The sequence below is a fragment of the Hyperolius riggenbachi genome, chromosome 11, assembly GCF_040937935.1.
Source record: "Hyperolius riggenbachi isolate aHypRig1 chromosome 11, aHypRig1.pri, whole genome shotgun sequence".
Lineage (NCBI taxonomy): Eukaryota > Metazoa > Chordata > Amphibia > Anura > Hyperoliidae > Hyperolius > Hyperolius riggenbachi.
In genome coordinates this window covers 192,318,157-192,342,767 of record NC_090656.1, presented here as the reverse complement: position 1 = coordinate 192,342,767, position 24,611 = coordinate 192,318,157, and the positions used below count along the sequence as shown (strand labels likewise).

Sequence of the window (24,611 nt, the reverse complement as noted above, 5' to 3'; positions counted from 1 at the left end):
ATTTTTTATCCTCTTTCTTTAAAATCATTTTCAGTACATTGCAATTGAAAAGATACCAAAGGTAAGTGAAAAAGTTTTGTCAAAATTATTTTGAGTATTTTCTTGTTTGCTGATGGTTTTAAAAGCATTTTATTGTCAAGGTGTGAAAATATGACCTAAGTAGGAGAAAACTAAGGAATAAAAAGTGAATTGCATAAGGGCCATATTAGGGAAACACTGTCTGTCATATGGGGGCCTACGCTATAATAATGTTGAGGTCTCTTTCACACTGGAGCGTTGCATTGGCTACGCCAGTGATAGTCTATGGGGCCTTTCACACCAATGCGGAAGTGGCGTAATCACTGCAACCCTGACGCGAGCGCATACCTACATTACCGCCGACCGTGCGGTTGACCGGAAATTATTCAATTCATGCAAGTCTATGGCAAAGTGTATATTTTAAAAAATTTGAATGACCCTCGCACCGCACCGTAAACACCCCTCCCCCCACCAGTTAGCAGTGTGAAACGGGCCTGAGAAGCATTAGGCGATTGCGCTCATACATCAGCAGAATATCAGTACTCACTGCCTTACGTGCTTCATAGAAAAACGACATTATCTATTTATTAATTCCATTATTATCCATTCATCATTTTGTATGGGGGGGGGGGGGGGGGGGGTACCCATATGAGACCTGAACAGAGATATTTTTATTTATTTATGATTGATAAATATATAACTGCACAATTCATACTCTATGTGACTTGTTACAGACATACCACAGCACACACCACATATACAGATAAGGTAGCAATACACTTCTCAGTTTTTCCATTGATATCTGGCTGATTTGATCACTTTGCTAGAAATTGCTGCCATGGCTGGCTGATCGATCATCCGCTCAATTTTCATACGAAATCGGTCAATTGAAGATATCGATCAGTGGTGGGGGCAAGTTGAAGGCCCATAGCGTTGTACTGCATTGAATAATGCACTGCTGCTGTGAGATAGATTTTAATAGATTTCATGCTGAAATCTTTCAAAAATCTATGCCTGGCGTGTGGCAGTAATAGATCCCTCTATGACCAGGTGTGATCTCATAGGGATCTATCTGATGGTCAAATATGCAGGGCATCTACAAAGACAGATAGATAAATGTGGTTACCGAAGAATTGTCCCTAGTGCAAACTCCCCCCCAACACACACACCCCCAGAAGAATTTTACATAGCTTCAGTAAAGTGAGGACAGGCCCTCTTCAGCAGGGACCAGCAACCTCTATTCCTGTGCCACTGTAAGATAGATAGATAGATAGATAGATAGATAGATAGATAGATAGATAGATAGATAGATAGATAGATAGAACTTAAGCAGAATTATCTCTAGTGCAAATCCCTCCCCCACAGAGTAAATGCAGTGATGTAGCTAAGGCACTATGGGCCCCGGTGCAAGTTTTATATGCCCCCCCCCCCCCACCCCCCAAGTACTCTATGCATAACAAATGATCCGGCGCACCAAAACCTGCCAGGACAACCACAATGTCAGAGGAGGAAGAAGGGGATGGGGAACAGCTTGTTAATCATTATTATCATTCAAAGCATCTATAGAAGTGATCATCACAAGCACAGAACCAATAAAGGGTTAATACTGCGGTTGAGTGAGGGCCCTATGGGGCCCCAGTGCTGTCAATAACTCTTCAACCCCTATTGCTATGCCACTGAGTAAATGCCAGTAAAGTGCAGAAGGGCCCTATGCAGCAGGGGCCAGTGTGTGCCTGCACCCTCTATTTCTGTGCCACTGTAAGATAGATAGATAGATACTTACAGTGCTCTTCTGCATGTTGGGTAGAAGTGGCGTATTAAGTTTATCCACACCAGTGCTGTGTCACGTAAACTGTTCCAGTTCCTCCAGTACTTCTCTGTCCTGCAAATTCACACTCCCCCTTCTGCGCTCTCTCCTGTTTTAAATGTCTCCCTTGTTCCCTTCCTCCAGGCTCTCTCCTCCTTCACTTGCTGTGTTCCAGGAGCTGTCTCCTTCTCTTTGTCCCACTTTCTCAGTCTTACAGACTTCAGGCCTCTCAGAATCCAGGATCACTGTCCCGCTCTGTCCTTCAGTGTTTCTACCCTTCTTGCTTCTATCTCTCTGGTCTCTCCTTCTCCTCTCCAAATTCCTGACTTTATGCCAATCCCTCCCTACTTTCCAGTAAAAATCCCCCCACACCTGGTTTTACTTAAACACAGACACACAGCTCTTTCATGTCCAGCTGTTCACCCCCATCTGGGTCCCCCACCCCTTACACACCCCTAGAGACCTGTGTCACCACTCCTTCCCCTACAGATCACTAGGACTCTTAAAATGGTGAGATCTCTCCTTAAACAGACCCCCCTGCAAGCTTTGCAAGATTAGCTCTCCTCCCCTTAAAACATATTTCTAGACCCGCATTATTACACTTCCGTAGCTAACTCCTCCAGCCACCATACACCTTTCACCTAACCGCATAAGTACATTTACTTTTCTACTGTGAGGGGCCCCAGAACCCTTGAAGACTTCAGAAGACTTTGGCAACTGCAGTGTGCAAATCTCCACGGTAACTTGCTCACTTACAGCCATCCATATCATTCCAACACTCATCCCGTGTATGTGAAGGGCGAGAAATAGTTTGCACAGATTTGGGAATTGTCTGTATCCAGAAATGAATACATCCTAAGATTTAGAGAGATCTTCATCTAAAGTTAGGGCAGGAGTTCACAGTTGTTAGGGATTGCCTGCGATATTCACAGAAGGACTTGCAGAGGGTGCATAATATTGTACTCGCTAGGGATAGAGACACCTTGCTACATGGCAATTCACATAGAAGCAACAGGAATGAACAGAATGAGAATACACCAGCCAATTGCATCATGACCTACAATCAGCAGTATAATCAGAATATCCAAGCAGCTCAAGGTGACCTAGAACTGCTAGGAAAGTATAGAGGACTAAAGCCTCTTGCACACTACAAATCCGATTTACCATTTGTGATTCTGATTTTCCCTGAATGCTATAAACATAAGAAGAAAAACGCAGAAAAAGCGCAGCATGCAGTGCCGATTAAAAATCGCAAATCGGAATTGCATGTAAAGTCGTGTCAAACAAGTAATTAGCTGCACGGAAGCCATTTTACTCATATGCAAATTAGTACCCTTAATGTCAAGAGGACGTTCCCCAGTACCAACAGAAAGTTAAGCCTCTTCCCTTTGACCTTTAAAAGTTTCCTATCGGTTCTTTAATAAGATGGTTTCATATACCAATAGGTAATGTCACTTCACACTAAGGCCTCAATTCACTAAGCATTGCCGCATTCGGTAATGCAGAAAACAGCTGATGTTACCGATCACCTTGCCAACTACCAATTCACTAAACATTACTGACTAGTGCGGTAAATACTGCAAGAATTTGCAATTCACAAAAATTAAAGCATTCCGTAAATCAAGTAAAAGTGTTTGGAAATTTTTCTCCAGCTCTAACCAGCCGGTAACTTAGAATTACCAGGTGGTAAAAGTTGACAGATGTAGCAAACAGCCAATAGGGAGAGCCACACAGCCATGCTTCTCACCTCATTAGAGCAGATATTCTGGCGGGCGGGAATTTGGAATGGCAGAACAGGAGAATGAAACATTTAAAAAGGCTTTTTTGTATCTCTTCAGATGTGCATAGAATATATGAACATCTATAGCAGGGAGCGAGTCCTGCGTGAACGCGGGTGAGCGATGTCCATCTACTTTTTTCGGAGAGTGGACATCATCCACCCTAGCATGTGGAGGGGAGACAGCGCAGTGAAGGGGAAGTGGTGGGCACAGCGGTGGGGAAGGAGGGACGTCTCCCCCCCTTCCCTCACCTTGGGGCTCCCCGTCCCTCGCTCTCCCCTCCAGAACTAAACATTTGCGGCTGGCAGTGGGCATCAGCGGGCAGGGACTTACCTCATCCTCATTCCAAGCGCCAGAAGAAGTTCTGCATGCTGCTGCTCTGATCTACACCAGACTAGCGGCAATGCAGAGCTTCAACTTGCGTCGGAACGAGAAGGAGGTAAGTCCCACCTGCTGATGCCTGCTGCCAGACGCAAATGTTTAGTTCTGGAGGGGAGAGCGAGGGAGGGGGAGCCCCAAGGTGAGGGAATGGAGGGGGGGGGAGACGTCCCCCCTTCCCCACTGCTGTGCCCACCACTCCCCCTTCACTGCGCTGCCACCCCTCCTTCTGGGACACCTGGCTACATATACTGGGGACATATACCCCTGGCTACATATACTGGGGACACGTATACTCCTGGCTACATATACTGGGGACACCTATACACCAGGCTAACTATTCTGGGGACACCTATACACCTGGTTACATATACCAGGGACATCTATACACATGGCCACCTATTCTGGGATTATCTATACACCTGGCCACCTATTCTGGGGACATCTATACACCTGGCTACCTGTTCTGGGGACAACTATACACATGGCTACTTATACTGGGGACACCTATAGACCTGGCTAGCTATACTGGGGGTACCTATTTTGGGGGAACTGCTATCAGATCTGTATTTTTGGGGAACGGCTGCTGCCAGGTTACGCATATTTTGGGGAACGGCTTTCAGGTTATGTGTATGTTAGGGCACCTGCTGCTGCCAGATTATGTCTATATTGGGGGAACCTCTGCCATATTACGTGTATTTTTGGTGAAATGCTGTCAGATTACATCTATTTTTGGGGGATACACTACGGCAGAGCTCAAACTTCCCCGGCAGACCTTTTACACCACTGCTAAGGTCATGTATATTTGGCCTCACCCATGGCCACGCCCACATTATGCTGCGTGACCACACCCATTATTCAGTGCGCCACATTGTGCGTGGCGCAGGGCTTTTTAGGGTGAGTCCACTCACCTCTTATCTCAGGACTAGATCCCTGAACTAAGGGCATGCTGGAGATGCACCAGACAGAAAATACAATGGCTTATGCACACAGATGTGTAAGAGAAGACTTAGAGAATAGCTATAGCTAATAAAGAAGAGAACTAACTAAGGGAATAGCTTGCTGCCTGACCTGCTCCACAGCTGATGAGACTCCCGAAGAGGGCTTTATTGGATTGCAGCATGTTTTTTCAGTATATTACCAAACTTGTGCAGGAAATATTAGTGAATTTGGAAAAACAGTGTAAAATACAGAATGCGGCATTTTACCGACCTAAATTATTTTACCGAACTGCCCTTAGCGAATTGCGGCCTTTGTGTTGTAAGAGCTGCTCCAGTCTCTGAGACTAATGTAATAATAAGCCTGCAGTGCTCACTGAACACGGCCTCTGATTATGAGCATGCCTGCTTGTTTGATGCTCAGTGTCAGTTTAAAACCCTTAGTGCAGCAGAGTCCCCGTTATCCGGAATTCAGCAAACCGGAAGTCTCAGCTAACCGGCATGCCTGATGGATAACGGGGACCTCTGTTTTAGGGTGCTCTGGGGGTTTGCACTGCCAAATACTCACGAGCCTCCACAGATCCCCCGGTGATGTCTTGCATCACCTTGCAGGCTCCTAGCGGCTTCTGGCATCCATGCATGCAAGTCAGTGTGCCAAATGACCCAATGCGGGTCAGCTGACACTTCATCCTCCGTGCACGTGGGAAGTCAGAAAGCCGCTAGGATCCTGTGAGGTGATGCAGGACATCACTGGAGGATCGGTGGAGGCTCGATGAGTATTCTGCCTGCATCTGCGGGGGGGATTTGTGCTTTTTTTGCCGGTTGCTCAGGCAAGTGGCAAGCACATGTGTCCGGCATCAGACGGTCCCCGCCTATGCCGGATACTGGGGACTGTGCTGTACGCTGACTGGTTTGCTGTAAAAAGAATCTGTGTTTACAGTAAGAAACAGCTGCCTCGAAGACAGAAGAGTCGGCTCCATGATCCCTCATGTCAGACAGATGTATCTAATGAGACGGGCCCCGGGGCTTTCTATGTATGGAAAAGGTCCCACTGGATATGAATTTTCCTTCCTGGCCTATTACCGGGCTTCTTTGAAACCATAAATTAACCCTTTCAGCCTCACTCTGAAATCCACTGTAATTTTCAAAATTTGTAAATACTAAGATATGGTACTAATAAAAAAACAAAAACAGCAGTCGCTTGCCACAGATCACGAGACAGCTACACTATCTCACAAAAGTGAGGACAACTCTCACATTTTTGTAAGTCTTTAATTATATATTTTCATGGAATAGCACTGTATAACTTAGCTGTCCTTTACCAATAACTCAACACTCCATTAATGTCTAAACTGTTGGCAACAAAAGTGAGTACACCCCTAAATGAACAATGTCCATATTATTTTCCAGCACTGCCTTAAAGGATACCAGAGCTGAAACAAAAAGTAAAAATGTTGGGAGCAGACATGTGTAGGAAACAGTCCTCATGCCCACAGCTTCCCCTATGGTCCGCTCTACTTGAAATTCATGTTCTGTTCCGAATCAGTTGGAATATCGGAACGCTCATGCCTATTAAAGACCTATCACTCCTCTAGCTTTCATTTGAGGATGCCCCACAGATGCTCAGTTGGGTGTAGGTCAGTTTTTTAGCAAGGCGGTGGTCGTCTTGAAGATGTGTTTGGGGTTGTTATGTTGGGATACTGCCCTGCGGCCCAGAGAAACTCAGACTGCGTGGAAGGCAGAGAGGACAGTGATGCCTAGTGGCTGCAGTGGAGGTAACTTCCAAAGGGGATGGCTCTGGAGCGATCGGATAGAACGAGGACCGGGAAGGTTCTACGGTATCTTGAGCCTTCCCTCTACATGAGTATGTACGAAACCTTAAAGAGGAACTCCAGTGAACATTTTACTGTTGGCAGGTGATGTAGCTGCTGCATGGTTTTTGGCAGTTGGAAACAGCTGTAAACAACTATTTCCCACAAAAGTTCGAACTTTTCTTGTGGGAGGGGTTACTTGTGGGAGGGGTTTCACCACAATATCAGTCATACAGCGCCCCCTGATGGTCTGTTTGTGAAAAGGAATAAATTGCTCATGTAAAAGGGGGTATCAGCTACTGATTGGGATAAAATTAAATTTTTGGTCGGAGTTTCTCTTTAAGGGCCCGTTCTCACTAGGGCGATTAGTGGGTGATTCCCTTTTTAAAGTGCTAGCGCAATAGAAACCTTATGGCAGTGATCTCACTGCCGTGATTGCCGCCGATTGGGGGCATTTTGTGATTAACAGCAATCGTGTTACCCGCAGCATTCTGCCGAGATTCTCGAGCGATCGCGGTACATTGCTTAAACAAGTACTGACTGCGATCGTCGGGAATAGCGGGAGTGTAGTGATTTTATGCGCTAATCGTGGAAAAATCACCCGCACATTAGCGCTACCATTTTGCAACAAGTGTGAATGGGCCCTAAATGAATTTTACCCTTCAGATTTCCCTTTAAGGCTTTCCTCTGTAATCAGTTTGGGATAAGTGCGGCTGCAGGGCAGTGCTGTACCAATTTGTTTTTTTCTGGTTTAAATTGGTGGATGGATTTCCTTTCTTTCAACAACATGAACTATGTAAAGCAGAGATGTGAACGTGCTCATACAACTGTATGCGCAGTGCTTTCAAGCAAACCTGGAGCGATGTTAAAAAAAAAAAAGTATAAACATTGTGGAAACTCAGTTCATCTGCAGTTTCCAGCGATTCAGTGGATACTTATCCCCAGTCTTTTATTTTAAGGTCACCACAGGTTCACTTTACCATACAGCAGCACAGCTTGCAGCAATGTACATAATGTGAATGCATTCTCACTCTGTGCAGCCTCCTTCTTACTTCTGCAGCAAGATGGGAAGTTTCAGCTTCAGGCAGTTTTGGAAATTTTATACCTGAACTGAAAATTCAAAAGTTAACACCACTATGTGTATGTAGTAGTTTTCAATTAAAGCAGAGATTCACCTTAAAGGGGAACTGAAGAGAGAGGTATATGGAGGCTGTCATGTTTATTTCCTTTTAATCAATACCAGTTGGCTGGCAGCCCTGCTGGTCTATTTCTCTGCAGTAGTATCTGAATAAAACCAGAAACAAGCATGCAGCTAGTCTTGTCAGATCTGACTTTAAAGTCTGAGCCACTGAAACATCTGATCTGCTGCATGCTTGTTCAGGGGCTATGGCTAATAGTATTAGAGGCAGAGGATCAGCAGGGCTGCCAGGCAACTGGTATTGCTTAAAAGGAAATAAACATGACAGCCTCCATATACCTCTCTTCAGTTCCCCTTTAATGTTGGGAGATTATGGCTGGATCATGGAGGGGGGATAGTGTATTTATGTTGCATTAGGAGCTGAGAGCGAACAATCCAAATTTAAGCAGGAACAGGCCCCTGGCTGCCTCTACTAACCAGGATGTTCACCATATGTCCAGTCCTGCCAAGCACATGAACAGAGGGGTAACTGCAAAGCATGGGGCCACATAAAAAAAAAATATTGCGATTGTTCCTCAAGTCCTTGCCATATTACAGCCTCCCTCACCCCTCCTCTGTGGATATGAGTAGATATGGTATTATTAAAGACACATAGTGGCTGGATAGGCACCACCTTTGACATGGGAGACCAGGGATCAAATCCTGGCTAGGGTGAGGGTCAGTACCTCTTTAGTAAGGGTTGAATTCGCAGAGTTCCACTAGCGCGGAAACCAGGCTGAATTTGCAGCGTTTCCCCGCAGGCAAATCACAAGGGGAAACTATGGCATTGGAAACAATGGCGCCACCGGCCGAATCGCTTACCTTAGCGATTCGTCCGACATTGTCATCAGTTTCCGTGCGGGAGGCTGCGAATCCCATAGCCGTGCATGGCACGGCCTATGGGATTTGTAAGCGTTCCTGCAGATCAGGAAGTGCTGCGGCGTGTCTCGCAGCCGCACACGGCACTAGTGGAAACGGGCCCTTAGGAGTTCAAGGCAAGACTCCCTAACACTGCAGGGTGGACTCTTGAGTGCGGTCCAGTGGCTGCAGCTCAAGTGCTTTGAATCTGACAGGAAAAAAAGTGCTATACAAATGATTGGATTGGGTTTGGAGATATAAAATAGACATGTATACAGAGTCGGGCTGAGGTCCTCCAAAAGTGCCCCCTCCACCCCTCCCACCCTGATTGCTATTAGACTAAGAGACGCCCCAGGGCCCCCAACTCTCCCCCCCCCAAATACATTAATCTGTAGTTGTCTGTCTTGCATTCACTGCCAGGTATCCCCTTTTATTTTTTCTCTCTGCTGCAAACACAATAGAGGAATGATAGCTGAGTGAGTTGTGCGCCCCCTCCTACACTGTGCCCTGAGGCTGGAGCCTCTCTCACCTCTGCCTCGGCCCAGCATGTATAATTACTTCACCATGTTTCTGGTGGTCACAGGAAGAGGACCACAAAGACATTTTAAAAGAAGGTTTTTGATCATCCGGGTCCCCCTGCTATTGGGCCTCATGGGAGCAGCTGTTGTTAAAGAGAACCCAAGGTAAGCATATGGAAACTGCCATATTTCCTTTTAAACAATGTTAGTTGCCTGCCAGTCCTGTTGATCTTCTGTCATCAGTAGTGTCTGAGTCGCAACCCTGAAACAAGCATGTAGCTAATCTATTTAAGTCAGACTTGAGTCAGAGCACCTGATCTGCATGCTTGTTCAGGGTCTATGGCTAAAAGACACACAAGATCAGGGGGGACATCCAGGCATTGTTTAAAAGGAAATAAATATGGCAGCCTCTGTATCACTCTCACCTCAGGTTTCCTTTAAAGCATACCTGAATATCTTCCACAGAGCTGTATATAGTATATTGTCTTGTCACTAACTGTCCCTCAGAGGAGCTCACAATCTAGTCCCTACCATAGTCATATGTCCTATTGGTCGTGTTGCAAGCCTCGCACCGGTGCACTTCCTCCTTCCGGCTTGCAACGTGACCAATAGGACATGTGCAAGCTCTTTGGAACGCAGGGCGGATGGCGGAATTATGGGTAAATAACCCCTTGTATCCCCGCCGCACACCTGCGCCAATTAAACCTAATTTGAATCACAAGTAAGATTACTCATGAGAGCATCCGGTGAGCATCCCTGTCGCCGATCACAAGCACTCGCTCATACAGTATATAGATTGTGAGAGAAGACTAGGGGCACTGAGGAATTCCAGGCATTGCAGTCAGCTACCCAGGAATCCCAATATAACTCAAAATAAACAGGGATCAAACAGAATATTGGTACAGGAACTGTAACCACAGAGCTGATGGCTACGGGCCTGATGACAGCAGGTGATCATAACAAATGTGCCTGCAGGCTGGGTGGTCTGAGGAAGGCACAGCTGTCACTGGGTAAAATAACACATCAGGCCAGCAGAAGCTAAGAGGAAGCTCTAACCATGATAATCTGTTACTTACATTACCAGATAAGGCAGTGTGAAAAGCCAAACAGAAAGCTGACATTAACCAAACATTAAGAGAGCCTGCTGTGTGGATGCCAGGCACAGGCAAACCCTGTCAGTATCAACACTGCTCACTGCTCTGCGAAGCTTTGTTGGGAGGTGCAGCCAATGCCTGGTACACACCCTGCAATTTCTAGTCAGATCGATGGTGTCAAATTGATCATTTTCGACAGGTCCGATCTGATTTCCAAACGGTTTTGTGATCATTCGGAAATCAAAAGGAAGGAGAAAGTCTGCACTTGTCCACAAAGACTGCTTTATTGCTGGACATATCCAGAAGTCCACAGGAATCACACAGCTCATATTTCGGATGTCTAGTCCTTAAAGGAGTTATCAGGCAAATAAAAGAAAATAAGTGCTACATACCCGGGGCTTCCTCCAGCCCCAAGCTCCCAGCATGTCGCTCGCCGCAGCCCTCCCTTCAGCCGTTCGCCGCAGCTCCGTCCCGGTCCCCGGCGATGACGTCAGTGCAACCTCCAGGTCGGCCTGTACTGCGCCTGCGCGAGCGGCGCTGTCAATCACCGCCACGTGGGCGGAGCGGACTGCGCATCGCCCTGACATCATCGCCGGGGACCGGGACGGAGCTGCGGCAAATGGCTGCGGGGAGAGCTGCGGTGAGGGACATGCTGGGAGCTTGGGGCTGGAGAAAGCCCCGGGTAAGTAGCACTTATTTTCTTTTATTTGCCTGATAACTCCTTTAAAGGACAACTGAAGTGAAGGGGATATGGATGCTGCCATATTTATTTCCTTATAAGCAATACCAGTTCTCTGGCCATCCTGCTGACCCTCTGCCTCTAATACTTTTAGTCATAGACCCTGACATTATTGTCAGGTCTGACTGGATTAGCTGCATGTTTGTTTCTGTTGTCATGCAGCCAAATAGATCAGCAGGTTGGCCAGGCAACTGGTATTGTTTAAGAGGAAATAAATATGGCAGCCTCCATATCCCTCTCACTTCAGTTGTCCTTTGATCATAGCTAAATTAACAAAGGCCCCACCGCCACGCTATGATCCCAGCTCCAGACCTATATGTGTTTTAATGCCTTTAAGAAACAGCTATTATTAAGGACTTGAGGACCGAAATGTCAGCTGTGTTTCCTGGATACGTCCAGCAATAAAGCAGTCTTTGTGGACACGTGCACACTTTCTCCTTCCTTTTGATGTCAAGTGGGTTTGCCGACCCGCTCGAGCACTGCCCAGAGGCTTTATGAGGTGAAGCCGTATACACAAAGAAACATTCAGAAATCAGACTGGAACTGTCGAAAATTAACAATTCAACTCATGGATTTGACAGTAAATTGCATATTGTGCACCAGGCATAACTCGTTCACACATAGACCCCCCCCCCCCCCCCCCTCCTGAAGCAAAGACACCGCCTTAATGACAGCTTTATTTAAACAAGTGATTAGCATCATTTGCATGAAATTCCATTCATGAATTTTAAATATGTTCCTTTTTGGAAGTGTTGTTATTTCAGCACAGCTGTCAAGACTCCAGCATTGTTTGCACCTCCACCCACAAAGTCAGAACAAGACTTTTGTCTTCTGCCACCCTTTATTCATTCTATAATATTATTACTTAGTATTTATACAGCACCAACATCTTCTGCAGCGATGTACAGAGTATATAATGGGCTCTATTCACAATCACACATGCGGTAAGAGATTTTTTACCGCTATATTACCGCCAGTGATAATTTCCGCATTTTTTCCACATTCACTAAAAATGTTCCGCATGTTTCCCGCATGCGGGGACAATGCGTAAAAAGATTTGGGAAACATGCGTAATTACATAGTAAACATGCGGAAACCATGCGGGAAAAAAAAGTGGCATAGAATAACTTGTCCAAAAAAAAAATTAAAGTTCAAGCAAACACAGCACTCCAGGCTCCAGACTACATTTAAGTCAATGGGAAGCGAAATATGTCACCAAGTACTAGTAGGTGATAAAAAATCTGTAGTTAAGTCAGAAATAAGGCGCCCCTTTTTTTTGTGAACTTTGATTTTTTTGCGGGAACTACCGACTTTTACCGCATTTTTTACGCATGCGGTAAATGTTCACGCGTGCAATTTTGTGAAGGTCAAGATGGTCTCATTTCAGTCGGGAATTTACCGCAAGTGCATTTCCGCATGCAGAAAATGATTGTGAATAGAGCCCATTGTCTTTTTTTCCTAACTGTCCCTCAGAGGGGCTCACAATCTAGACAAAGACGAGACAAATAACATTTATATCGCGCTTTTCTCCTGGCGGACTCAAAGCGCCAGAGCAGCAGCCACTAGGGCGCGCTCTATTGGCAGTAGCAGTGTTAGGGAGACTTGCCAAAGGTCTCCTACTGAATAGGTGCTGGCTTGCTGAACAGGCAACGCCGAGATTCGAACCCAGGTCTCCTGTGTCAGAGACAGAGCCCTTAACCATTACAACATCCAGCCACCGCTATATTACTGCCAGTGATAATTTCCGCATCTTTTCCACATTCCCTAATCCCTATAATAGTCATATGTCTCGTGTATATGTATCGTGTGTGTGTGTATCACAGTCTAGGGCCAATTTAGGGGGAAGCCAATCCACTTATTTGTGTTTTTTGAATGTGGGAGGAAACCCTTGCAAACATGGGGAGAACATACAAACTCTGTGCAATAGTGCCCTGGCTGGGATTTGAACCAGGGATCCGGCGCTGCAAGGCGAGGGTGCTAACCACTACGCCATATTCCAACGTTCAATGGGATGAATTAGGCCCCCTTCACACTTGTTTGCAGTGCAATTTTTATATGATCGCATTGCAACAGTCCTGAAAGGTCCCACCACCAGTCACCGCTGCTGTGCAACCATACTGTGAGGCATGCTTCCCAATGAAAATATACCTCACTTCCAGGATCATTGCGCACAACGCACAGGTAATCTTGCAGCATCACGATGGGGTGACATGAAGCAACAGACTGCAGGAAGTGCGGAAGGGACCTTAGGGTTTCCTCACACGCAGTTTAGAGCGATGCATCAAAATCTGCCACAGTAATGCATTGTTGTGCATTACCGGACTATATGCACGTTTACATTTGCAGTGAAAATTTTTTTATGTACTGTATGCTTCACCACAAGCATCTCAATACATGTGTAACAGGCCATGTGACTTTTTCCTTCTGTTGTGTTTTGATCCCGCTTTTCAGGATGTGCAACGCAATGTCTCAGTATGAAACTAGCCTAAAGCCGCATCTACACGCGTAGATGCGGCCGCGATGCTCCTTATCAATCGAGCCGCTGATGCGGCTCGATTGATAAAATCCGACAGGACGGATCTCCGCACCGCCGATTCCCTGCTCGATCCCCGCGAGGGGACAATGGCAGGGAATCGTGCGGGAGATAAGCGGCGCCGGCGGGGACGAGCGGGGAATCGAATGCGGGGGACGCGGCGGGCACGCTCGGGGACGCGCAAGAGGCTGCCGATCGCCACAACATCTACCCGTGTAGACGGGGCTTTAGGGCCGTTCCCACCAAAACAGTGTAAACAAAAGCATAGAAAACGTGTGCATTATGCTGTGCATTTCTTGTGCTTTTGCGATTCAATGAAAGTGATCATATGGGCTGGGCAAATTACAGAGCGATTTCCGCAGAGCTTTTGCAGCTGGTAATGACAGTGGTGACCCAGTTGCTTAATTTGATGATCGCGTCTAATATCACTTCAGTTACACCACCTGGGTATCCATTTCACCTTTCGATGTTTTTGTCTTCACAGTCCTCGTTTTCAATACCTCAATAAATGTAAATGCACCAAGATTACAGCATTGGGCAAAACAAGGAACTCCAGTGAAAATAACGTAATGAACAAAAGTGCTTCATTTTTACAATAATTATATGTAAGTGATTTAGTCAGTGTTTGCCCATTGAAAAAATCTTTCCTCTCCCTGATTTACATTCTGATATTTATCACATGGTGCATTTTTACTGCTGGCAGGTGATGTCAGTGGAAGTAGCTGCTACTTGCTTTTTTTTGGCAGTTGGAAACAGCTGTTATTTCCCACAATGCAATAAGGCTCCCACAGTGTGATGTCAGCACCATGGGCATCACACTGTGGGGAGGGGTTTCACCACAATATCAGCCATACAGAGCCCCCTGATGATCCGTTTGAGAAAAGGAAAACATTTCTCATGGCAAAGGGGGTATTAGCTGCTGATTGGGATGAAGTTCAATTCTTGGTCACGGTTTCTCTTTAATTTAAAACCAGCCTGTAGCTGTCGGTAACAAAAAAATCAGCCATACTGTAAAATGGACAAACAAAGGAGAAAGCCAATAGAGCCTCCCCATCTTACTACTCACCCCATTTGATCCAATATACTGCCAGTCATGACATCAGAAATTAAGAAACCGGGGGCGTGGCTTCCGCGGTGGATGAGACGGCCGCAGCCTAGCAGAGCTCCGGAGAGAAAGAGGGCAAAGCGGCTCACAGCGACAGTTACCGGCACCCTAAGTGATGCAGCAGACAGAGGGGTTGGCGATGGAGACGGAGATCTCCAAAAAACGGAAGCAGGGACTACCGGCTCCACGCAAAGTCACAGACTTCTTCCATCCTCGGCAAGTTGAACAGGCCCAAGATGGCGCCGGGCAAGAGGGAGGAATGCAGGCCGCCCAGACTTCAGCACAGCCCAACACAGAGCACTATCTATAGAGACATTTCCTATCTCTGAAATGGCAGCTACACAATCATTTATAACGGACATTCTGATATCATTCAGAGCCTCTCTCATGGCAGACATGGCATCACTAACCGCAGGTCTACATACAGAGGTAGCATCCTTGGGGAACAGAATTGAGAATGTGGAGGATAAAATGAGTGAACTCATAATAGAACACAATGCTATGGTTGACACTTCTGCTTTCTATACCACTGATATACAATGGCTAAAGCGGCTGATCAGGACAGAAGTCGTCGCAATAACTTAAAATTTAGAGGAATATCAGAGCAAATACAACTGTCAGAGCGCAAACAATACTTGCAAAATCTTGCTAAAGCTGTACTGCCCGGCATATCAGACATAGAACTTCCGATCGACCGTGCACACCGACTCCCTAAACCTGCACATTTAGCAGACTCCATGCCTAGAGATGTAATAGCTCGCTTTTTATTCCATCATGTTATAGAGTATAGAGGGCCTAGTAAATGGAACTCGCAAGGCGGGCTCACTACCAGACCCGTACAAAAATATTGAGATATATGCAGACCTCTCCGTGGCAACTCTTAGTTTTAGGAGAGAGTAGCTTTCCGTGGAGCCTTTCACCAAAACTCTTCAACAACTGCAAATTCAGTACAAATGGGGTTTCCCTACAAAACTGATTTTCTCATACCATAACAAGCAATATATAATCTCCTCATCAGATACTGGTTTCAAGCTGTTTAACCACTTGAGGACCTAGGGCTTTCTACCCCTTAAGGACCGGCCACTTTTTTTCCATTCAGACCACTGCAGCTTTCACGGTTTATTGCTCGCTCATACAACCTACCACCTAAATGAATTTTGGCTCCTTTTCTTGTCACTAATAACGCTTTCTTTTGGTGCGATTTGATTGCTCCTGCGATTTTTACTTTTTATTATATTCAGCAAAAAAGACATGAATTTTGGCAAAAAAATGATTTTTTTTAACTTTCTGTGCTGACAGTTTTCAAATAAAGTAAAATTTCTGTATACATGCAGCGCGAAAAATGTGGACAAACATGTTTTTGATAAAAAAAAAACCCATTCAGCGTATATTTATTGGTTTGGGTAAAAGTTATAGCGTTTACAAACTATGGTGCAAAAAGTGAATTTTCCCATTTTCAAGCATCTATGACGTTTCTGACCCCCTGTCATGTTTCATGAGGGGCTAGAATTCCAGGATAGTATAAATACCCCCCAAATGACCCCATTTTGGAAAGAAGACATCCCAAAGTATTCACTGAGAGGCATAGTGAGTTCATAGAAGATATTAATTTTTGTCACAAGTAAGCGGAAAATGACACTTTGTGACAAAAAAAAAAAAAAAAAAAAAAGTTTCCATTTCTTCTAACTTGCGACAAAAAAAAAAATGAAATCTGCCACGGACTCACCATGCCCCTCTCTGAATACCTTGAAGGGTCTACTTTCCAAAATGGGGTCATTTGTGGGGTGTGTTTACTGTCCTGACATTTTGGGGGGTGCTAAATTGTAAGCACCCCTGTAAAGCCTAAAGGTGCTCATTGGACTTTGGGCCCCTTAGCGCAGTTAGGCTGCAAAAAAGTGCCACACATGTGGTATTGCCGTACTCAGGAGAAGTAGTATAATGTGTTTTGTGGTGTATTTTTACACATACCCATGCTGGGTGGGAGAAATATCTCTGTAAATGACAATGTTTTGATTTTTTTTACACACAATTGTCCATTTACAGAGTTATTTCTCCCACCCAGCATGGGTATGTGTAAAAATACACCCCAAAACACATTATACTACTTCTCCCGAGTACGGCGGTACCACATGTGTGGCACTTTTTTGCACCCCAAGTACGCTAAGGGGCCCAAAGTCCAATGAGTACCTTTAGGATTTCACAGGTCATTTTGCGGAATTTGATTTCCAGACTACTCCTCACGGTTTAGGGCCCCTAAAATGCCAGGGCAGTATAGGAACCCCACAAATGACCCCATTTTAGAAAGAAGACACCCCAAGGTATTCCGTTAGGAGTATGGTGAGTTCATAGAAGATTTTATTTTTTGTCAAAAGTTAGCGGAAAATAGATTTTTATTGTTTTTTTCACAAAGTGTCATTTTCCACTAACTTGTGACAAAAAATAAAATCTTCTATGAACTCACCATACTCCTAACGGAATACCTTGGGGTGTCTTCTTTCTAAAATGGGGTCATTTGTGGGGTTCCTATACTGCCCTGGCATTTTAGGGGCCCTAAACCGTGAGGAGTAGTCTGGAAATCAAATTCCGCAAAATGACCTGTGAAAGCCTATAGGTGCTCATTGGACTTTGGGCCCTTTAGCGCAGTTAGGGTGCAAAAAAGTGCCACACATGTGGTATCGCCGTACTCGGGAGAAGTAGTACAATGTGTTTTGGGGTGTATTTTTACACATACCCATGCTGGGTGGGAGAAATACCTCTGTAAATGACAATCTTTTGATTTTTTTACACACAATTGTCCATTTACAGAGATATTTCTCCCACCCAGCATGGGTATGTGTAAAAATTCACCCCAAAACACATTGTACTACTTCTCCCGAGTACGGCGATACCACATGTGTGGCACTTTTTTGCACCCTAACTGCGCTAAAGGGCCCAAAGTCCAATGAGCACCTTTAGGCTTTCACAGGTCATTTTGCGGAATTTGATTTCCAGACTACTCCTCACGGTTTAGGGCCCCTAAAATGCCAGGGCAGTATAGGAACCCCACAAATGACCCCATTTTAGAAAGAAGACACCCCAAGGTATTCCGTTAGGAGTATGGTGAGTTCATAGAAGATTTTATTTTTTGTCACAAGTTAGTGGAAAATGACACTTTGTGAAAAAAACAATAAAAATCTATTTTCCGCTAACTTTCGACAAAAAATAAAATCTTCTATGAACTCACCATACTCCTAACGGAATACCTTGGGGTGTCTTCTTTCTAAAATGGGGTCATTTGTGGGGTTCCTATACTGCCCTGGCATTTTAGGGGCCCTAAGCCGTGAGGAGGAGTCTGGAAATCAAACTCCGCAAAATGACCTGTGAAATCCTAAAGGTGCTCATTGGACTTTGGGCCCTTTAGCGCAGTTAGGGTGCAAAAAAGTGCCACACATGTGGTATTGCCGTACTCGGGAGAAGTAGTACAATGTGTTTTGGGGTGTATTTTTACACATACCCATGCTGGGTGGGAGAAATACCTCTGTAAATGACAATCTTTTGATTTTTTTACACACAATTGTCCATTTACAGAATTATTTCTCCCACCCAGCATGGGTATGTGTAAAAATACACCCCAAAACACATTGTACTACTTCTCCCGAGTACGGCGATACCACATGTGTGGCACTTTTTTGCACCCTAACTGCGCTAAAAGGCCCAAAGTCCAATGAGCACCTTTAGGATTTCACAGGTCATTTTGCGGAGTTTGATTTCCAGACTCCTCCTCACGGCTTAGGGCCCCTAAAATGCCAGGGCAGTATAGGAACCCCACAAATGACCCCATTTTAGAAAGAAGACACCCCAAGGTATTCCGTTAGGAGTATGGTGAGTTCATAGAAGATTTTATTTTTTGTCGAAAGTTAGCGGAAAATAGATTTTTATTGTTTTTTTCACAAAGTGTCATTTTCCACTTACTTGTGACAAAAAATAAAATCTTCTATGAACTCACCATACTCCTAACGGAATACCTTGGGGTGTCTTCTTTCTAAAATGGGGTCATTTGTGGGGTTCCTATACTGCCCTGGCATTTTAGGGGCCCTAAGCCGTGAGGAGGAGTCTGGAAATCAAATTCCGCAAAATGACCTGTGAAATCCTAAAGGTGCTCATTGGACTTTGGGCCCTTTAGCGCAGTTAGGGTGCAAAAAAGTGCCACACATGTGGTATCGCCGTACTCGGGAGAAGTAGTACAATGTGTTTTGGGGTGTATTTTTACACATACCCATGCTGGGTGGGAGAAATAACTCTGTAAATGGACAATTGTGCGTAAAAAAATCAAAAGATTGTCATTTACAGAGGTATTTCTCCCACCCAGCATGGGTATGTGTAAAAATACACCCCAAAACACATTGTACTACTTCTCCCGAGTACGGCAATACCACGTGTGGCACTTTTTTGCACCCTAACTGCTCTAAGGGGCCCAGAGTCCAATGAGTACCTTTAGGCTTTACAGGGGTGCTCACAATTTAGCACCCCGCCCACTTGCCAGGACAGTTAACAAACCCCACAAATGACCCCATTTTGGAAAGAATACACAACAAGGTATTCCATGAGGGTAATGGTGAGGTCATTGAAAATTTTATTTTTTGTCACAAGTTAACGGAAAACGACACTTTGTTAAAAAAAAATAAAAAAAAAAATTCTGCTAACTTGTGACAAAAACTAAAATCTTTTATGAACTCACCGTGCACCTCACATAATACTTTAGGGTGTCCTCTTTCCAAAATGGGGTCATTTGTGGAGTCTGTCCTGGCATTTTAGGGTCTCTGCAATCATTACATGTATGGCCAGTATTAGGAGTTTCTGCTATACTCCTTATATTGGGTATACAAGTAATGCACTCTGGGCTGAAAGGAAAAATGAACGGCAAACATACCTTGCTCCCCATCAATGGCAGATCTTCCTCCACATCAATGGCAGTGATAACCTCAGGAGAGAGACACCCCGTGCCACCCTGCACTCAGGGTGAGCCACCAACTTATGTGACTGGGCCTCAGAACTTTAGTATACAGCATTATGCCTGTAGGATACAGCAATATGCCTGCCAATAGAGATGACTCTGTGTGGCATTAAAGCATCATCATCGGCCCAAATCACATATAAACCGGGGGTGTCCACACTCAAGGGAAATTCAAACATGCCGTCTTATATCGCCAATCCAGGACAGATCAGCAATATCAAGCATGGAAACCGATCCTTCTTCCCACTTTTATGCTTACCCGTTTGGTCTTCAAGCTTACCTCTCCTCTCCCTGCGACAATGTGCAAAAGACCACTGAGTGTGTGCCTACTCCTGTGTCTGGAGTTCCCTAGGTTCTAATAGTGTACCTGCTCGTGGTACCTCTCAAAACACGGCCCTACGCATAGGCCAGGCTGGTCAGGACAGCGGGGACAATAAAAACTGGTGTCATTCCTTCTTCCAGTCCTGCTGCAGACACGACAACGTTTTCTTCGGATGCGTTGACCTGGGGCACACGGAATCTGATAGGCGTAATGCCTACCATGCAGTCGGCTAGTTGCATCTGGGGGGGGGGGGCCTGGCACCTCCTGGATACAGGATGTCCAGAATGATCTGTTCCTGAAATTGGAGGAAAGATCCAGTTTTCCCAGCCTTACTGTAGAGAACAAAGCTGTTGTAAACTGCCAATTGAATCAGATAAAAAGACACTTTCTTATACCAGCGTCTTGTTTTCCGGGTCATTAAATAGGGCGCTAACCTCTGGTCATTGAAGTCCACCCCTCCCATGTTGACATTATATTCGTGGACGACAAGGGGCTTTTCAATGACCTTAGTTGCCCGTGTAATTTGGACTGTCGTGTCTGTGTGAATGGTGGACAGAAAGTAAACGTCCCTCTTGTCCCTCCATTTCACCGCGAGCAGGTCTTCAGTACGCAAGGCGGCCCTCTGCCCCCGTTGAAGTCTGGTGGTAATGAGCCGTTGGGGGAAGCCCTGGCGACTAGGCCGCGCAGTGCCACAGCATCGGATTCCTTCTAACTTTAAGTGCTGAAAGAGGGCCACACTTGTGTAATAATTGTCCACAAAAAGATGGTACCCCTTCTGGAACAAGGGTGACACCAAGTCCCACACAACCTTTCCACTGCTCCCCAGGTAGTCAGGGCATCCGACCGGCTCCAATTTTGAGTCTTTTCCCTCATAGACCCTAAAACGACATGTATAGCCTGTGGCCCTTTCACAGAGCTTATACAGTTTCACCCCATACCGGGCGCGCTTGCTTGGGATGTACTGTTTGATGCCAAGGCGCCCGGTAAAGCGTAAGAGGGACTCGTCTACGCAGATGTTCTGTTCAGGGATATAAGCATCTGCAAATGTTGAGGACAGGTGGTCTATGAGGGGCCGAATTTTGTGGAGCCGGTCATAAGCAGGGTCTCCCCTTTCAAGACAGGTTTCGTCGTCGTTGAAGTGCAGGAAGCGCAGGATGGACTCAAATCGTGTCCTGGACATGGCAGCAGGGTACAAGGGAACATGATGTACTGGGTTCGTAGACCAATACGACCGCAATACATTTTGTTTCATTAGTCCCAAGTGAAGGATAAGGGCCAAAAAGATTTTAATGTCGGAAACTTGGACTGGTTTCCACCCGAAAGGCTGGGCATACATGCTCTCCGGGTGCTCGGTGATGAATTGTGTGGCTTTACGGTTGGTCTCAACCACAATTAAGTCCAAGAGAACCTGGGTGATGAACAGCTGCAAAAAGTCTAGGGCCGTTCCTAGATGAGCTGTCGCCACCTGGACTCCAGACTGGGCGGTGAAAGGGGGCACTACGGGTGCGGCGGAATCAGGGGATTGCCAATCTGGTTGTGCCAGCACCTCTGGGAGTCTATGGGTACTACGGGCCCGTCTTCTTCTTGGTGGCTGCGACGGGGGTACTACTGCACTTGCCACCGTACCAGTTTCAACTTCCATACTGACGCTCACCACTTCGCCAGGGTCTACGGAAGCACTGGCACTAAGTCCAGGAGATGCTGCGCTGCTGGTGCCTGCCTCACCAAGAAAACTATCAACAGCGCTAGCACCACCCTGCTGCCCTTGAGGCGGATCCTGCGCCACCTGCGGTCTAACGACTTGGGGTCTGGTACGCCTGGCTCTAGCCGGGACCATAGCCTCGTCATCACTATCGGTCAGGGAACCACTGCTTTCTACAGGTTCAAATTCGGACCCGGAAGATTCGACGGATGATTCTTCCCAAAAGAACTCATCCGACTGGTCCATGTACCTGTATACCTCGTCATCGGAAAGCCCCCTTCTTGCCATTTTGGATTGCTAAATTTATGGGGTTTTCCTCCGAGACTACCCAGAAAAAAAGAGCACCTACCTAGCAAAAAGGGAGTATTTGAGAGGTATTGGGGTTGGTGGGAAGTGGGGTCTCAGAGGCAATCAAACAATCACGGGACAATCAAATACAATTACAGCACAATCGACTCCAATCACAGCACAATCAAATCTGATGCACTCGGAAAGGTGATGGGGGGAGGGTGGGAAGTGGGGTCTCAGGCAATCAAACAATCACGGGGCAATCGAAGCCGATCACGGGACAATCAAATACAATCGACTCCAATCACAGCACAAGCAAATCTGATGCACTCGGAAGGTGGTGGTTGGAGGTGGTGGGGGGGAGGGTGGGGTTGGGTGTGGTGGGGGGGAGGGTGGGGTTGGGTGTGGTGGGGGGGAGGGTGGGGTTGGGTGTGGTGGGAAGTGGGGTCTCAGGCAATCAAACAATCACGGGGCAATCGAAGCCGATCACGGGACAATCAAATACAATTACAGCACAATCGAATCCAATCACAGCCCAATCAAATCTGATGCACTCGGAAGGTGATGGGGGGAGGGTGGGATTGGGTGTGGCGGGAAGTGGGGTCTCAGGCAATCAAACAATCACGGGGCAATCGAAGCCGATCACAGGACAATCAAATACAATTACAGCACAATCGAATCCAATCACAGCCCAATCAAATCTGATGCACTCGGAAGGTGATGGGGGGAGGGTGGGATTGGGTGTGGCGGGAAGTGGGGTCTCAGGCAATCAAACAATCACGGGGCAATCGAAGTCGATCACGGGACAATCAAATACAATCGACTCCAATCACAGCACAAGCAAATCTGATGCACTCGGAAGGTGGTGGTTGGAGGTGGTGGGGGGGAGGGTGGGGTTGGGTGTGGTGGGAAGTGGGGTCTCAGGCAATCAAACAATCACGGGGCAATCGAAGCCGATCACGGGACAATCAAATACAATTACAGCACAATCGAATCCAATCACAGCCCAATCAAATCTGATGCACTCGGAAGGTGATGGGGGGAGGGTGGGATTGGGTGTGGCGGGAAGTGGGGTCTCAGGCAATCAAACAATCACGGGGCAATCGAAGTCGATCACGGGACAATCAAATACAATCGACTCCAATCACAGGACAAGCAAATCTGATGCACTCGGAAGGTGGTGGGGGGGGGGAGGGTGTGGTTGGGTGTGGTGGGGGGGAGGGGGGGTTGGGTGTGGTGGGAAGTGGGGTCTCAGGCAATCAAACAATCACGGGACAATCGAAGCAGATCACGGGACAATCAAATACAATCGCAGCACAATCAAATACAAGCGCAGCACAGTCAAATACAATGCACTTGGACGGTGATTAGGGGGGGGGGGTCTGAGGGCGATTTGAGGGGGTGGGGGGTTGATCAGGAGCCTGCACGGGGCAGACTGAGTCCTGATCTGATGAGAGGCAGACACAGGGGGTTACTGATCAAAGATCAGTTAGTGATTGCTGGGGAGGACAGATGTAAACAAAGAGCAGGGGATGTAATCAGAAGGGGGGTATGAGGGCAATCGAGGGCCTGGGCAGGTGATTGGTTACCCCCGCGGGGCAGTTAGGGTCTGCTCTGATGGGTGGGGGTGCTGAGGGGTGATAGACAGGTGATCAGAGGGGGATCAGAGGGTAAGGTAGCTGTATACAGATGTATACAGTATACAGGGGGGTAGTCTGGGATGGGGTCTGGGGGTGATCTAAAGGTAGGGGGGGGGGATCAGGGGTGACTAGGAGGCAGTTAGGGACCTAAACTAAGAAACTGTGTCGCTAGTTAGTGGCAGGTGGGGGGGGGTGGGGGTTTTATAGGGGTGCAAGGGTGCTGGGCAGGGGTCTGCTGGGGTGATCAGGGGGGGTATGAGGCCTGGGGTGGGTGATCAGGGGGCTGCTGTGGCAAAAAAACGCTGTGTGATGGATACTTACAATATGCTTCCTCCTCGCTAGTGGTCTCTGCAACAATGAGACCACGAGGCGAGGAGGAAGCATGTATAAGGCACTTTGTTTACTTAACAAAGTGCCTTATACTTTTTGATTGGTGGATCCCAGAGATCCCTCCGCTCGCCGGGGCTGCTAAGTGCCCGGCGAGCAGAGGCACAATGCCGGGCTTCCGACTCCCGGCGGAGGATCGCGTCACTGATGACGCGATCGCTCCGCCCATGCCCCTACAAGGACCGCCGCCATTTGTCAATGCGGCGGTCCTTGCGGGGTGCACTTCCCGGCCGCCATTTGTGCATACGGCGGTCGGGAAGTAGTTAAGCAACTACAGATTCCTGTGCAACAAGTCTCCCCTTCTTCCTCTGCCGCAGCTAAAGCCTCAAAAATATCTCAAAGCTGGCAACGACAATCAAGACGCTGCTATGTTATAGATATCTATATATGGCACTTTACTTGATGCCCAGTTCTTTCTCTCTCTGTCGCTATACAGTGATTTCTCCCCCAAGTGAATGTGGGCCTGGAACTTTGTCTCACATTTTCAGCGGAATATGGTTTGCCATACTTCAGCAATTTGTCTTT

The 24,611-nt window shown here is 46.6% G+C and overlaps 1 protein-coding gene across 2 annotated transcripts in view; it reads right to left on the bottom strand.

Moving 5' to 3' along the window:
- EFEMP2 (EGF containing fibulin extracellular matrix protein 2) overlaps positions 1–19,754 on the bottom strand; it is an 83,547-nt gene extending 63,793 nt beyond the window's left edge. The window contains exon 1 of one of the 2 annotated variants that reach the window (XM_068261564.1): positions 19,664–19,754. In XM_068261564.1, the coding sequence (XP_068117665.1) occupies positions 19,664–19,675 (12 nt within the window). In that variant the 5' untranslated portion in view covers positions 19,676–19,754. Of the gene's footprint in view, positions 1–1,801; positions 2,227–19,663 lie in introns of those variants that run through there. The other variant, XM_068261563.1, reaches the window with a different exon arrangement.
- Positions 19,755–24,611: the final 4,857 nt, after the last annotated feature.